The 15347-nt window shown below is 38.8% G+C and overlaps 1 protein-coding gene across 1 annotated transcript in view; it reads left to right on the top strand.

Annotated features, from left to right (window-relative positions):
* Positions 1-15347, top strand: part of LOC136874341 (phospholipid-transporting ATPase ABCA1-like) — a 372334-nt gene that overhangs the window by 78874 nt on the left and 278113 nt on the right. Inside the window, 2 exon segments of the mRNA XM_068227760.1 lie at positions 289-658; positions 12853-12968. Coding sequence (XP_068083861.1) covers positions 289-658; positions 12853-12968 — 486 coding nt within the window.

Here is a 15347-nt window from a genome sequence, read left to right as displayed (position 1 = left end):
ATAGTAATACTGTAATAATAATAATAATAATAATAATAATAATAATAATAATAATAATAATAATAATAATAATAATATATATCCATGTGTGTTTGTTTGAATGTATTGCTACTTTTGTTTGATAAGTTTGTTGGAACTTATTCCTTATAGCTTCTAATTGTTCCTATTCTTCATCTTCTTTTCTGTCTAATGTCAGTTAGTTTTGGGTGGTGTAATTATTGAATTACTCATTATAGAATTATTTTGATTACTTTGATCTTATGATCAGTTAGTCTCTTTTTAATATGAATCATTGTGTCTAATTACAGAGGAAAGATACTGTTTGCTCCTGTTTCTCCTGTTACTGAACGGATCATGGAACGTGTGAACAACAATTTTCAGGCTGTGCAGAAACTAAGAGATATTTTAGGAGATATAATAAATGGCAGCATTTCTGCTACTCATAGAAGAATCCTAGATGATTCTGAAAATCTTCAGGTTATCAAGGTAAATTACAGTGTTTCTAACATGTTTGACTTCAGGTTATACTTCTCACTGCCAAAAGCTAAATACCTGTACTACCTCCATCATCACACTGCATCCCCCATGTCCCCTCAAGAGAACCAGAATATATCTGTGGTGTGTCTCCAATCCTTGCCCCATTTCTCTACGGTATCAGGTATGAAGTGAGATGAATCTTCATAGCAATTTTTTACAACTGGATGCTCTTCCTCATGTCAACATCATCATAGGAGTGAAAGAGATGAAATGAATGACTAGAACCAGAATGTATCTGTGGTATCTCTTCCTTTTGTTTGACAAGAATGTGCTATAGACTTTCTTCCAATGAGGATGCTTGATAGCACGTACATGACAGGCCCCTTAAGGACCTCGTGCTAGTGGGTATCTCTGAAAGTAACTGTTTCGAACGATTCTTGTACTTGGCCTTAGATCCATTACTTTACCAATCCACTTTTTGCTGTTTCTCCTTGTTTTCAAATTCTGAGGCTCTGTGTTTGAAGCTTTGTTTTTCTATCACCTTATAACTGTATAGTTTGCTCTCTTCTATTCTACCCTTTCGTTCTCTACCTTCCCATATTATAAACTTTAATAAATCTTTTTTCTTAAAGTCTCGGAGATCCTTAATTTGTGTATCCTTTTCACCTTAGGTATTGTCCGGCTCCATGGTTAAATGGTTAGCGTGCTGGCCTTTGGTCCAGAGGGTCCCGGGTTCGATTCCCAGCCGGGTTGGAGATTTTAGCCTTAAATGGTTAATTCCCTTGGCTCGGGGACTGGGATTTGTGCTGTCACCAACATCCCTGCAACTCGCACACCACACATAACACTATCCTTCACCACAATAACATGCAGTTACCTACACAGGGCAGATGCCACCAACCCTCATCGGAGGGTCTGCCTCACAAGGGCTGCACCCAGCTAGAAATAGCCACATGGAAAAAAAAAAAAAAAAAAAAAAAAAACGTTAAGTATTTCTCCTGTGTTCCTAGTCTTTTACATCTGTATTCATCTTAAACTTATATCTCTTCCCTTTTCCTGTGTTTATCCAGCTTCCTTCTCATCCTACACTTTCCTCATCAAGGTTGAAGATCTGTCAGGATGCCCCTCAATGAGTGTTGAAGCTTGTCATCCTGACGAAACTGGGAAACAGAAGCATGCTCATTGTAGACTGAGAAGAAACAGATGTAGAAGAGTTGGGATTGTTGAGGAGAGATCCCAGACGTGTTTGAAGATGTGGAGTCAGGTCTTGTCCTTTTGTGTTTTCATGTTTGTCCCTGTTTCCTCTTTTCTATTGCTCCCTCTTCATACATTGACCTGTCATTCTGTTTATTCCATTATATTTTCCTCTTCATGTTCATATTTCTCTTAACCCTACGTGGGCGGAAGCATTTTATGTCTGTATGCAGACCAAAAATATGGGAAATTAAAACTCATCCAAAATTATCAAATACTAGCTATAAACATGCATATGTATGTAATACTAATTATTTACCTTACTCCAGCGCAGAGGTTCGTAGGATATTATTAAACTTTTTCGTGGCTGCATCTTAGCGCAAAGAAAAAAAAAAAGGCATGAGTCGTTCACAAAAAAGATATTATACAAATCAAAGCCCTTATATCAGATAGTGTTAGAGATGCCCAGTCTTTGATTCTACATGTTCTAGTTGGAGGTGTTGCCTGTTGTTTCCATTTATTTATTTTCTTGAATTACTCTTTCCTGGCAAATTATGTCAAAATTTCTATATAAAAAAGTGGTGAAAAGTACTCAGTAGGCTCGGTCGCCATGTCAAAATATGAATGTAAAATTGGTCCTTGATTAATATTATGTATCAGAATGGTACTTAAAGGTCCTGGGTCCAAGTTACTCACGTCAGTCCTTTTGTCAAATGTTTCGTTTTCCGGGGCACTTGAGTTGCTCTTGCACCGAGAAGACTCACTACTTGACTTTCCATCTTTTGACTCTTCAGGTGACCGGGCGAGTTAGCCGTGCGCGTAGAGGCGCACGGCTGTGAGCTTGCATCCGGGAGATAGTAGGTTCGAATCCCACTATCGGCAGCCCTGAAAATGGTTTTCCGTGGTTTCCCATTTTCACACCAGGCAAATGCTGGGGCTGTACCTTAATTAAGGCCACGGCCGCTTCCATCCAACTCCTAGGCCTTTCCTATCCCATCGTCGCCATAAGACCTATCTGTGTCGGCGCGACGTAAAGCCCCTAGCAAAAAAAAATAAAATAAAAATAAACTCTTCAGGTGAAAATTACTTTCGTATACATCCGTAGAGGCCAAAATTGAAGCAATCTATTGCTCACTGATTCTCTTCTTACCAACCAAATTCAATCAATCAATCAATCAATCAATCAATCAATCAATCAATCAATCAATACTGATCTGCATTTAGGGCAGTCACCCAGGTGGCAGATTCCCTATCTGTTGCTTTCCTAGCCTTTTCCTAAATGATTTCAAAGAAATTGGAAATTTATTGAACATCTTCCTTGGTAAGTTATTCCAATCCCTAACTCCCCTTCCTATAAATGAATATTTGCCCCAGTTTGTCCTCTTGAATTCCAACTTTATCTTCATATTGTGATCTTTCCTACTTTTATAAACGCCATTCAAAGTTATTCGTCTACTAATGTCATTCCACGCCATCTCTCCGCTGACAGCTCGGAACATACCACTTAGTCAAGCAGCTCTTCTTCTTTCTCTCAGTTCTTCCCAACCCAAACATTGCAACATTTGTGTAATGCTACTCTTTTGTTGGAAATCGCCCAGAACAAATCGAGCTGCTTTTCTTTGGATTTTTCCCAGTTCTTGAATCAGGTAATCCTGGTGAGGGTCCCATACACTGGAATCATACTCTAGTTGGGGTCTTACCAGAGACTTATATGCACTCTCCTTTACATCCTTACTACAACCCCTAAACACCCTCATAACCATGTGCAGAGATCTGTACCCTTTATTTACAATCCCATTTATGTGATTACCCCAATGAAGATCTTTCCTTATATTAACACCTAGATACTTACAATGATCCCCAAAAGGAACTTTCACCCCAACAACGCAGTAATTAAAACTGAGATGACTCACAACCTGACTTTTAACCCCGTTTATCAACATACCATTGCCTGCTGTCCATCTCGCAACATTTTCGAGGTCACGTTGCAGTTGCTCACAATCTTGTAACTTATTTATCACTCTATAGAGAATAACATCATCTGCAAAAAGCCTTACCTCCGATTCCACTCCTTTACTCATATCATTTATATATATAAGAAAACATAGAGGTCTGATAATACTGCCTTGAGGAATTCCCCTCTTAATTATTACAGGGTCAGATAAAGCTTCACCTACTCTAATTCTCTGAGATCTATTTTCTAGAAATATAGCAACCCATTTGGTCACTCTTTTGTCTAGTCCAATTGCACTCATTTTTGCCAGTAGTCTCCCATGATCCACCCTATCAAATGCTTTAGACAGGTCAATCGCGATACAGTCCATTTGACCTCCAGAATCCAAGATATCTGCTATATCTTGCTGGAATCCTACAAGCTGAGCTTCAGTGGAATAACCTTTCCTAAAACCAAACTGCCTTCTATCGAACCAGTTATTAATTTCACAAACATGTCAATATAATCAGAAAGAATGCCTTCCCAAAGCTTACATACAATGCATGTCAAACTTACTGGCCTGTAATTTTCAGCTTTATGTCTATCACCCTTTCCTTTATACACAGGGGCTACTATAGCAACTCTCCATTCATCTGGTATAGCTCCTCCGACCAAACAATAATCAAATAAGTACTTCAGATATGGTACTATATCCCAACCCATTGTCTTTAGTATATCCCGAGAAATCTGATCAATTCCAGCCGCTTTTCTAGTTTTCAACTTTTGTATCTTATTGTAAATGTCATTGTTATCATATGTAAATTTTATTACTTCTTTGGCCTTAGTCTCCTCTTCTATCTCAACATCATCCTTGTAACCAACAATATTTACATACTGCTGACTGAATACTTCTGCCTTTTGAAGATCCTCACATACACACTCCCCTTGTTCATTAATTATTCCTGGAATGTCCTTCTTGGAACCTGTTTCTGCCTTAAAATACCTATACATACCCTTCCATTTTTCACTAAAATTTGTATGACTGCCAATTATGCTTGCCATCATGTTATCCTTAGCTGCCTTCTGCGCTAGATTCAATTTTCTAGTAAGTTCCTTCAATTTCTCCTTACTTCCACAGCCATTTCTACCTCTATTTCTTTCCAGTCTGTACCTCCTTCTTAGTCTCTTTATTCCTCTATATTAATAAGGTGGGTCTTTACCATTCCTTACCACCCTTAAAGGTACAAACCTGTTTTCTCATTCCTCAACAATTTCTTTAAACCCATCCCAGAGTCTGTTTACATTTTTATTTACCGTTTTCCACCGATCATAGTTACTTTTTAGAAACTGCCTCATGCCTGCTTTATCAGCCATATGGTACTGCCCTAACAGTCCTATTTAAGACCTTCCTTTCTATCACATTTATTTTGAGCTGTATAAATTGCAAAAACCTGGTCTCAAAACTCGCGACGCATGCTTGACTGAACGTGATAGCCTCTCACAGCTTGCAAAAAGCTAGCAGGGAGATAACTCAACTCTGTTAGAAGATTCTCCTTTCATCCACACCTATAAGCATCTGTTAAGCTTTTTTCATTACTACGTCTACCGGTAACGGTGCATCTCTGACCATTTAATAAATTAAATTCGGCTTGCGGGCAACCTGTTATGGGATTTAATATATTAAATTCCGCCCTTTAAGATTAATATAATTTGATTTTTCACTCCTTTGTTCCTTTCCATTATTTATAGGCCTATAGATCCTTAAATTTATGTTTATCATTTAGAGCTTTTGTTTTGTTTTGCAATAGATATAGGAGTTTACCTTCAGGTGATGCTAGAAGCATCTACTTCTGAGTAGGAAGGTGGCATATAACAGGGTCTGGCAGCATGTCTATTGCAATCCACCGGTAGTTCGCGAGGTCAAATTTAATACTGAGCGAATGGCTGTATGGTTTGGTTCACATAGTTGTCAGCTTGCATTTAGGACATAGTGTGTTCGAACCCCACTGTTGGCAGCCCTGAAGATGGTTTTCCATCATTTCCCATTTTCATACCAGGCTGTGCCTTAATTAACACTATGGTCATTTCCCTCCCTCTCCTAGCTCCTTCCTATCCCATTATATTGTTGCCATAAATGTATCTGTGTTGGTGCGACGTTGAGCAATTCAAAAGTACATAAATGGTAGTCTGTAAGCTTTAAGGAAATAAAAGTGGTCCATAGAGTTAAATTCTCACCCAAGCACCAAACACTTGGAGAAGTTTGTTTTTGCATTCTGACTTGTTCGCGGATGAGCAGGTTCTGTGATGGCTGAAAATATTATTTCCTTCACATGTATATGATGTAGTGAAGCTGTACTGCATCCCAAATATATTTATGCATTCTGTGTCAGTACACGAGAGAAGTATCCTATGCTGACTGACATTGTATTTCATTTTAAGACTGATTTTGCCTCAAGATTTAGGTTGATTGTTTAATAGTGGCAACAATGCTATAGCACGGCCATGAAACGGAGCCAGGCAATGTCGTTTATACCACAGACAGTGTAAATGACTACCCTCCCTCTCAGCAGATGAATACACTCTTCCGCTTCATGCACGTGCACAGTGATAACAGGAACAGAGCAGTTGTGAATGAGCGGTCACGGAATTCAGTCGCAATGTTTTTGAAGCAATAGCAGAAGAGCTGAATAAAAATTGAATGTGCTAGAAGCTGTATTTCATGACAATGTTACCATACCATCAATGACCTGAGCCAGATCTTATGAACCAAAGCTGAAATGCCAGTCGATAGAGTGGCATCATTATGAGTCACTGCAAAGAACAACAGTTCAGCAGACCCCCACCAATGTGAAAGTTATGGTGATTCTTGCCTACGATTGGGATGGTGTTACAGAAATCACTTCCCATAGGGAACCTGAAATATTTGTCCCGAATGAGTAAATTTATAATACTAATATAATTGGTACCGGGCGAGTTGGCCGTGCGCGTAGAGGCACGCGTCTGTGAGCTTGCATCCGGGAGATAGTAGGTTCGAATCCCACTATCGGCAGCCCTGAAAATGGTTTTCCGTGGTTTCCCATTTTCACACCAGGCAAATGCTGGGGCTGTACCTTAATTAAGGCCATGGCCGCTTCCTTCCAACTCCTAGGCCTTTCCTATCCCATCGTCACCATAAGACCTATCTGTGTCGGTGCGACGTAAAGCCCCTAGCAAAAAAAAAAATATATATATATAATTGGTCCGTTATTGGACATTATAAACTTCCCAGCTAACTCATTCCTGTTGCTAGTGTTTTGTCCCAGTGTACCAATTTGGGCTCATCTGTTGGTAACAGTGCATTGCACTTCCAGTGGCTCTAAATAGCCTACGCAGTGGCCTCCACGGTATGCACTAGCCATGCGTCTTGGTAGGTGTGCTAGTTATCAAAGAAGCAAAGTCTGGCCAGATTGAACAGTCCCCTATGAAAGTGATATCTGACCTTTACACCTTGGTCATCTGTAGATGTTCCATATAGCATGGCAGCTGGGTAAAGAATGAAGAGTGCCAAAATTACCTCCGTTACAGAATTGCAATATGCAAATAATGCTGCCGCACCTGCTCTCGCACCTCAGTAGCTGCAGCAGTCAGTCATTTATTTCAAGAGTGCTTGCAGTCGTTTTGGTCTCCATTAATTTTCATAAAACTGAAGTACTCTCACAGCCTGCACCTGAGTCGAACCTACCAACTTTCACCTTCTTTGTGGATACTCCACTGGAGCAGGTTGACCACTTTTTATAAACCCAGAAATATCTTCTCAACAAATGCTAACTGCTGACAAGATGTGGATTGGAGAATTGCTGCTGTCCACTCAGCATTTGGACATTTATCCTGTCGTATCTTCATGAATAAGGACCTTACAGTGCATACCAAGATCATGGTTACCGTGTTCCATGTTACTGTCATATCAGCACTGCTTTACGGTTGTGAAACTGGACCCTCTGCCATCAGGATATCAAAAAGCTAGAGCGCTTCCATCTGCAAAAACTTACATCCATCTTGAACATCAAATGGGAGGACCGTGTCACCAACCTTGCAGTTCTTGAGAAAGCGCATTCTGTAAGCATTGAGGCTACTATCATTGGCCATTGTCTTTGGTGAATAGGGCACGTCTGTCGCATGAGTGATATCAGGCTTGTTTGTCAACTCCTGTATGGTGAACTCTGCTCCGGCACAAGAGTTCTTGGAGCCCCTTTGAGACATTTCAAGGATCAGCTAAAACATACTATGAAAAGAGCTGGAATTAACACTCAATCCTGGGATACCTTTACCATGTTTGAAGTGGAACAATGTAGACATGAAGAGGCTAAGTGACAAGTACGGAAACTCCATCAAGCTCTGTCAAGCTCAGCGCCATCCTCGCCCAGCCATTTTTCCATGTGATTTTAGTGGATGTATGTTTCATGCCAAGATTGGGCTTCTAAGTCATATGAAACATATTCACAAAGCATTGTGAGTGTGAAAATGTAACCTGCTGAAGAATATGTTTACTCGGATACGAGTTCCAGCCGATGACGACAGTGCATCTCTATATTTTCAAAGTAGTTGATCATTTGCTTGCCAGTGAACTGAGTCCCATGTGATGATAATATTTTAGACCTGTTGCTCTGTTACTTACTAGGTACCTACTGTAAACTTGTTTAAACTTAGTAAACTGTATTCTGTATTTATCCCAGTAATCCATTTTCTGCCAGATATTCTCTATATCTGAATGAATACCTTCTGAGATTTATGATGTCCAGTTATATTGTATTAAGAATAATATGCTAAGGACTAGAACTAAAGAACTCTTGATTATCAGCAGGGGTCATGTACCAACATTTCAGGTACTCAGAGAATTCCAACTTCATATTTTAATATTAACTGAGAACTCTGGGTTTACATGCTTAATATGTCCTACTGGGGTGTTCTATGTAACTGCTTACAAGAATACATGATGAATGTATTAAGATTTAGAAAATTGGTTAATTTTAAATTGAATTTGTGGCATTTTTGGTAGCTTGCTGTACTGGCACACAAACAATGATCCCAAATAGTAATCAGGTGATCTTTAGTTTGAGTATTTAGGGAGATTGACATTTTCATATCATTGAACAAGAACAGAGTACAGTACATATTTGCTTATCAAGCAAATACCTCTGATATATCTGTTTATAAAATGACTGCACCAGTTTCTATAACCCCTAAGATTATTTGCTTGATTAGATCATCAGTTGCTGGAGGACAATAAATATTAAAAATGAACCTTTTATTATTTTATTATTTTGTCTTATAATTTTATATTCATTATAAGAACTCTAGATATTTTATGATAGAATTTTTCAGATACAGAGCTAGGGAAGCAGATCTTTGAAAACCTGGATTCGATAAATGATGGAAACTTCAAGAGATCTGATAATCTTCGCCTTTCGCTTGACAGGTATACTTAATATTTATCATATATCATAATTTCATATTGTAAAATGTGTTTTTTCAAGTAGTAGTTCCCCAGGCAAATGCCGGGGCTGTACCTTAATTAAGGTCACGGCCGCTTCCTTCCAATTACTAGGCCTTTCCTATCCCATCGTCGCCATAAGACCTATCTGTGTCGGCGCGACGTAAAGCAAAAAAAAAAAAAAAAAAAAGTAGTAGTTCCAAATCATGTATCATCGTATATATGTAGTAGGTCCAAAGGAAAGGAGAAATGTATGAACCCGTAGGTAGGTAGGTAGGTAGGTAAAAGCCTTTGTTGTCTGTGACATTGTTAGGGCACCTGGCCCTCTCTTATTCTTAACTGTATATATACAAGGTCTCTCGTATAAACCCAGACCAAGCACACGGTATTTGTACTCTGTGCTACAGCAGCTGTCTCAGCCCAACTTACGTTGCTCGTGCCCGCCCTGCTTTAAGCGTGTATACAATCTTATGTGAAATCTCACCTTATAAAAGATGCTGGAAGTGTCATCCTTCATAATGACGGACTTCATAAACACCAGTAGGATTTTATGTACACCATTCGTGAGAATTATGACTGTTCACACGGCCATCAAGATGAAACCAGGCCTCATCTGAAAAGAACATAAGCTGTGGGTCGAGTAAACAATCATTCAATGATGCAAGATACCACTCACAATATCTCACTGTTTTAAAGAATGGGCCATGTAAACCTGTACAGTTTGATGTGTAACAGCTCTGTAGCTCTGTGTGAAGAAGAAACTGAAACCCCTACTTGTTGTGCTAAATTTTATGAGTGATTTATTCACACCAATATCATCTAGCTTTACCTCTGTTAAAACTGTTTGTGTGTGTGCAAGTTTTCTATTGGCACTAAGCCAGTAGTTCCAAATTTATTTACAATTATGTTAATCTGTGCTTATGATGGTGGCACTTCACCAGGAAATTGCTGACCAAATGCATCGCATCTCCATCAAGCCGACTCGTACTTAAAATAACTTTTACAAACAAAAATTCAGTGTTGAAATGATAACTGTCTCACGCGTTAACTGCTGAGATTCAGACTTGCTATTGATGCTAGGTCAAACATGTGCACACTCCTTGCAAGGTTAGAACTATGCGCGCGCTTTCAGTACAGCTGCTTAGGTCTCGGAGAGTAGAAACGCCACTGGGCGGTCTGGGTTTATAAGAGAGGCCCTGTACATACTAGGTGGGTTTAAGTATTTTGGTGAATGATAATAACGCACAAAGAAAATAGCTTTAGTCACCTTCAAAGTACTCTCCATTGGCCACAATACACCTTTGTCAATGTGTACACAGCTTCTGGAAACTGGCAGCAAAGGCGTCATTTGATGACTGGTGTCACACATCTTTGGATGTCCAGTATGCCAGCACGATGTGTGCCTTTCAGGATTCCCTTGGTGTGAGGAAACAAAAATAATGCTGCATACACCCAATCTGGGGAGTACGGTGGATGTTCAAGAACAGTTACGTGCCGCTTAACCAAGAGGTTGTGCATATGAATTACAGAGTGTGGACATTATCGTGGTGGAGACTTCACTTTCCACTCCTGTACAACTCTCGCTGAACACACCAGGGGTTTAGCAGCAACTGTTTCAAAACATTCTCATAGAATGCGGCGTTAACAGTTTGAACCTCCTGTGCGAATTCCTGGTGGATCATGCCATTGCTCCATTGCTGTCAGAAAAGGCAATCAACCGTGTCTTGATCCTGGACTTTTGGTGGTAACTCTTTTTGGGATGTGGGGAACCTGTTGAACACTCCATGCCATTGATTGTTGCTTGGTTTCCAAGCACACATTTCTAAAGATGGTCTGCTACAGTATGGATAGATTTTGAGTATAGACAAACTCCAGGTTTAATTTTGATAGAGCAGTTGTTTAAGATTATTTAGTTTACATACTGTTGGTAGTTAATGTGAATAGCAGAGGTTACATACATGTGATCTTAAGGAAATTAAGTGGAAAATCCATATAGGTATTGAAGTACTTGCAGTAGATTTTTTTGTACCATGTAGTCTCCTGTGCATTTCTTGTAACTTGCTTTGTATTCACAAACAAAGAATTTACAGTTTTCAGTTCAAATTAGGACATTTTAAGTATTTTAGCTTTCAATAATTGTGCTGATAATGCTATTCCCTGTGTTGTATTCATCTCCATTGAACCTGAATTAATAACATAACATAGTCCAGAATCCTGTTTGATCTGTTTCTATCTTATCTCCCTCCATCACCAACGTCTGCTCCTAGAGAATTATTTTTGTGAAGTTTATCAATGTAATTTGTAGTTATTTTACTTCCATTTACACAGGAAGATTCACTTTCTTACATTCTTCTTTTTGCCACAATAATCGTTTAATAGTCCCATGTACCTGGCATATTAATGTCACTGATAACATTTCAACTGACCCTTTTACTGCAGAAGTCTTGCGAGAAGTTGATTCTGTTTAAGATGTTGATTCCCATAGGGAACCTGAAATATTTGTTCCGAATGAATAAATTTATAATACCAAAATGGTCCATTATTGGACGTTATAAACTTTCCAGCTAACTCATTCCCGGTTGCCAGCATTTCGTCCCAGTGTGCTAAGTTGGGCTCATCAGTTGGCAAATAGCACACCTACCAAGACGCATGGCTAGAGCATACTGTGGAGGCCACTGCGTAGGCTACTTGGAGCCACCGGCAGTGCTAATGCACTATGAAAGACTGTCTCATTTTCAAAAATTGATGCCTGCCTGGTCATCAGATGATAAAGATGTTGATTACCGTAGGGAACCTGAAATATTTGTTCCGAATGAGTAAATTTATAATACCAATATAGTTGGTCCGTTATTGGACATTGTAAATTTTCCAGCTAACTCATTCCTGGTTGCCAGCGTTTTGCGCCAGTGTGCTAAGTTGGGCTAGCCATGCGTCTTGGTAGGTGTGCTATTTAACAGCTGATGAGCCCAACTTAGCACACTGGGACGAAATGCTGGCAACTGGGAATGAGTTAGCTGGAAAGTTTATAATGTCTAATAACGGACCAACTATATTTGTATTATAATTTGATTCTGTTCATTGCAGTCCTCTGTATCCTGAAACAATGATAAGGGTGATGGTTACAGATTTTAAGTAGTTTTGACAGCAGTAGTATTGTGGAGGTGTGAATATATGACTGCCAATCTTATAATAATTTACATCCTTGAAGGCCAAGCCCACATTTAAATTAAACTAAGTGTTGTCCAGTTTTTTACATTTTATGAGTTAACATAAATAATTAACAGTTTGAAGTAATATATTCACTATATATAAAATAATGGTCTACTTACCATGTAATGACAGCTTTTCTGTACATTTTTAGTCAATAGTTTTGACATAACATTTAGTTTCCTTTATGTTTTGCCTTTTTGGCAGTTCATTCTTCCACAAAATTACTCTATGGTATTACATATTGATTTGTGATAAAGAAATCACAATATTTTATGTCTTGCAGTTAATAAAAATAACAGATGGATGTTTCAACGCAAATCAGGTGCTTTACAGGTACCTGTGCAGAGCAGCATGAAACACATTATGCTTTTCAATAGTTAGGGAAAGGTTTTACTTGCCAGCAAAGAACAATTATGACATCCTATTCCTTGCAAAATGTAGATAAAATGTTCAAAAGCTTCTTTTTTTCCAAAATTCATATTTAAAGTTTGCAAATATATTTATTACCTGCTTAGCATCAAGAAGGCTTCAGTTGATGCAGTTATAACTTTTCAAATCTTATTTATAGTGCTCTATAATGTGTGTTTCTGTCCTCCTCACAGATTCATTTCTGATATTAACTACAGAGCTCAGGCTTTTTCTGCCTTGGAAGAGATTGAGAATGCTACTAGACTCCTGCTGAACGTGAGTAAAGATGGTTGAGTTGAGTTGAAAAGTAGTCTAGGCAATGGTATCCTTCTCACTTTCAGATTAATTTTTTTTTTTGACCATGTTTTTCTTCATTTTTTTATAGTACAGTTTTTTCAACTGAAATCCACAGTGCTCCCTACAATTATATCCTTTTCTCATTGCTTTGGTAAAGTTGCCATCTTATTATTGGGCAGTTCAATATTCTTCTGTGTAAGCATTTTATCAATGTTACATGAGATCTTTGTCTGTGGCATAAGGTTATTATAGAACAGGAAGGTCCTGAAAGCTCATGCAAATTCTAACAAAATCATGGGTGGCAGCAATATTCCATCTTGTCTTTGACAATGCTTTATCATGCAAATGTTTTGATCCCTTCCTCACATCACAATGATTATACAAATTGGAAATATCTCTCCAAATAAACTATAGATGATTTGATGTGAAAATTTAAAATAATTGGATTTCTTTTTTATAACTGAGATGCCAGAAAATACAATGAGGTAGGTATTCACAAACAGTCCTTGTGACGACTGTCATTTTATTACTGTTCTCTACCTGGATAAATGTAATTGTTTAAATGCAGCCTGTATTTTGGCAGTAGATTTTAAATTGTCAGTAAATTCTAAACCAAAATATAGAGCAAAAAGCATGTTTAATTCAGTAATGATGGTTTTGTGACGATAAATTATGCTTTTACTTAAGAAGTTAATTCGGGTGGGACCGAGCAAGTTGGCTATGTGGTTAGGGTCATGTAGCTGTGTGTTCAGGAAATAGTGGGCTTGAATCCCACTGTCAGTAGCCCTGAAAATGGTTTTCTGTGGTTTCCCATTTTCACACCAGGCAAATTAACTAAGGCCATGACCGCTTCCTTCCCACCCCTAGCTGTTTTCTATCCCACCATTGCCCTAAGACCTATCTGTGTCGGTGTGATGTAAAGCAAATCATAAAAAGGGAAAAAATCAAGTCTTAAGATTAAAAACCTACTTCTTGTATGTAAAAAAATGTCTATCTTCAGAAAAGTTTCTTCTTTGACAATTTATGCAGAAAATAGAATGTTAGATTCTTAGTGGTGAGCAAATGGGAAAATGAAGGAAAGTAATACTTTACTACAAAATTTATTAGTTTCATTTTCCAGATTTTTCTTATTACACTTTTTACACTGGTGACCAAAAGTCATGGGAAGACACTGAATGCGACATTAATAACAGTTGCTCCTCTGTGAGCCCTCAAAACAGCAGCAAGACAGTGAGGCATTGACTCTACAAGGTGTTGGAATCGTTCTGGAGGGATCTGGACCCACGCATCTTGCGCTGCTCCCCACAATTGGTCTTGTGTTGTTGGTGCGGGGTTCATGGAGCGTACACCAGCATTGACAGCATCCCATAAAGGCTCGATTGGATTAAGATTGAGGGATCTGAAGCGCCAGTCCATGGTCTTAACTTCACTGGAGTGCTCCTCCAACCACCTGCATGCCACCGCAGAGCTGTGACATGGTGCATTGTCCTGTTGAAACATGGCATCTCCATCAGGGTCATCTAGGGCCAGAAAGGGATGCAGATGGTCTGAAAGAATGTCCACATAATGTGAACCTGTCAGTGCTCCCTGCAGCTGGACAATAGGGTCTAATTGCACCATGAGAACGCCGCCTAGACCAGAACTGAGCCACCTCCCGCCGGGATAAAACCTTGTTGACATGCAGGATCCATAGCTTCATGGGCATTCGCCACCCTCTCACATCAATCCAATTTGATTTTGATAAAGGAGTATTGGGTTAACAAGGAAACATTGACGTCATATCACAACAATGCTCAACATTTTACCTACATAGATATCCCCCTAATGTTGTGTTTATATGGAGTGACAAGATGGACTTTTCTTCCATGCTACCATTCATGAATTTTTAATATGTCATATTGTACATGTCTCACATGTAGTTTTCTTAGTGGAGGGCCCCCTGTTTTATTAGGTCTTAATGTAATATATGAATTTTAACCTACTTAGCTGAAGGAGAGAATTAACATATTTCTTGAAACATGTACTATATATTCTGAAGTGTGAAATGTAAATAAATTTTTAATACATAGTATTGACTAGGGGGATTATCCATCTCTTTATGTACTGTGATTAAGTCAATACAGACCCAATACTGGCCATTATGGTGAAGATTATTAATAACTATTGACCTCGGAAACCAGAGTTTGTGTGTAATCTCCACAATGCTATGACCCATGTGCTGTGCGCTGATGGTCATCCCACGTTCAAAGTCGGTTAACTCACCAAGTGTTGCCATCTTCATGAGACTGGTGTCTGTGACAGACTGCTCAGTTACACCGCAACTAGCTGCAATGCTCAGGGGTCATACACAGCACGTTT

This window comes from Anabrus simplex, chromosome 5 (genome assembly GCF_040414725.1).
Source record: "Anabrus simplex isolate iqAnaSimp1 chromosome 5, ASM4041472v1, whole genome shotgun sequence".
Lineage (NCBI taxonomy): Eukaryota > Metazoa > Arthropoda > Insecta > Orthoptera > Tettigoniidae > Anabrus > Anabrus simplex.
The sequence above is the reverse complement of the archived record's forward strand: the minus strand, read 5'-3'. Positions and strand labels throughout refer to the sequence as shown.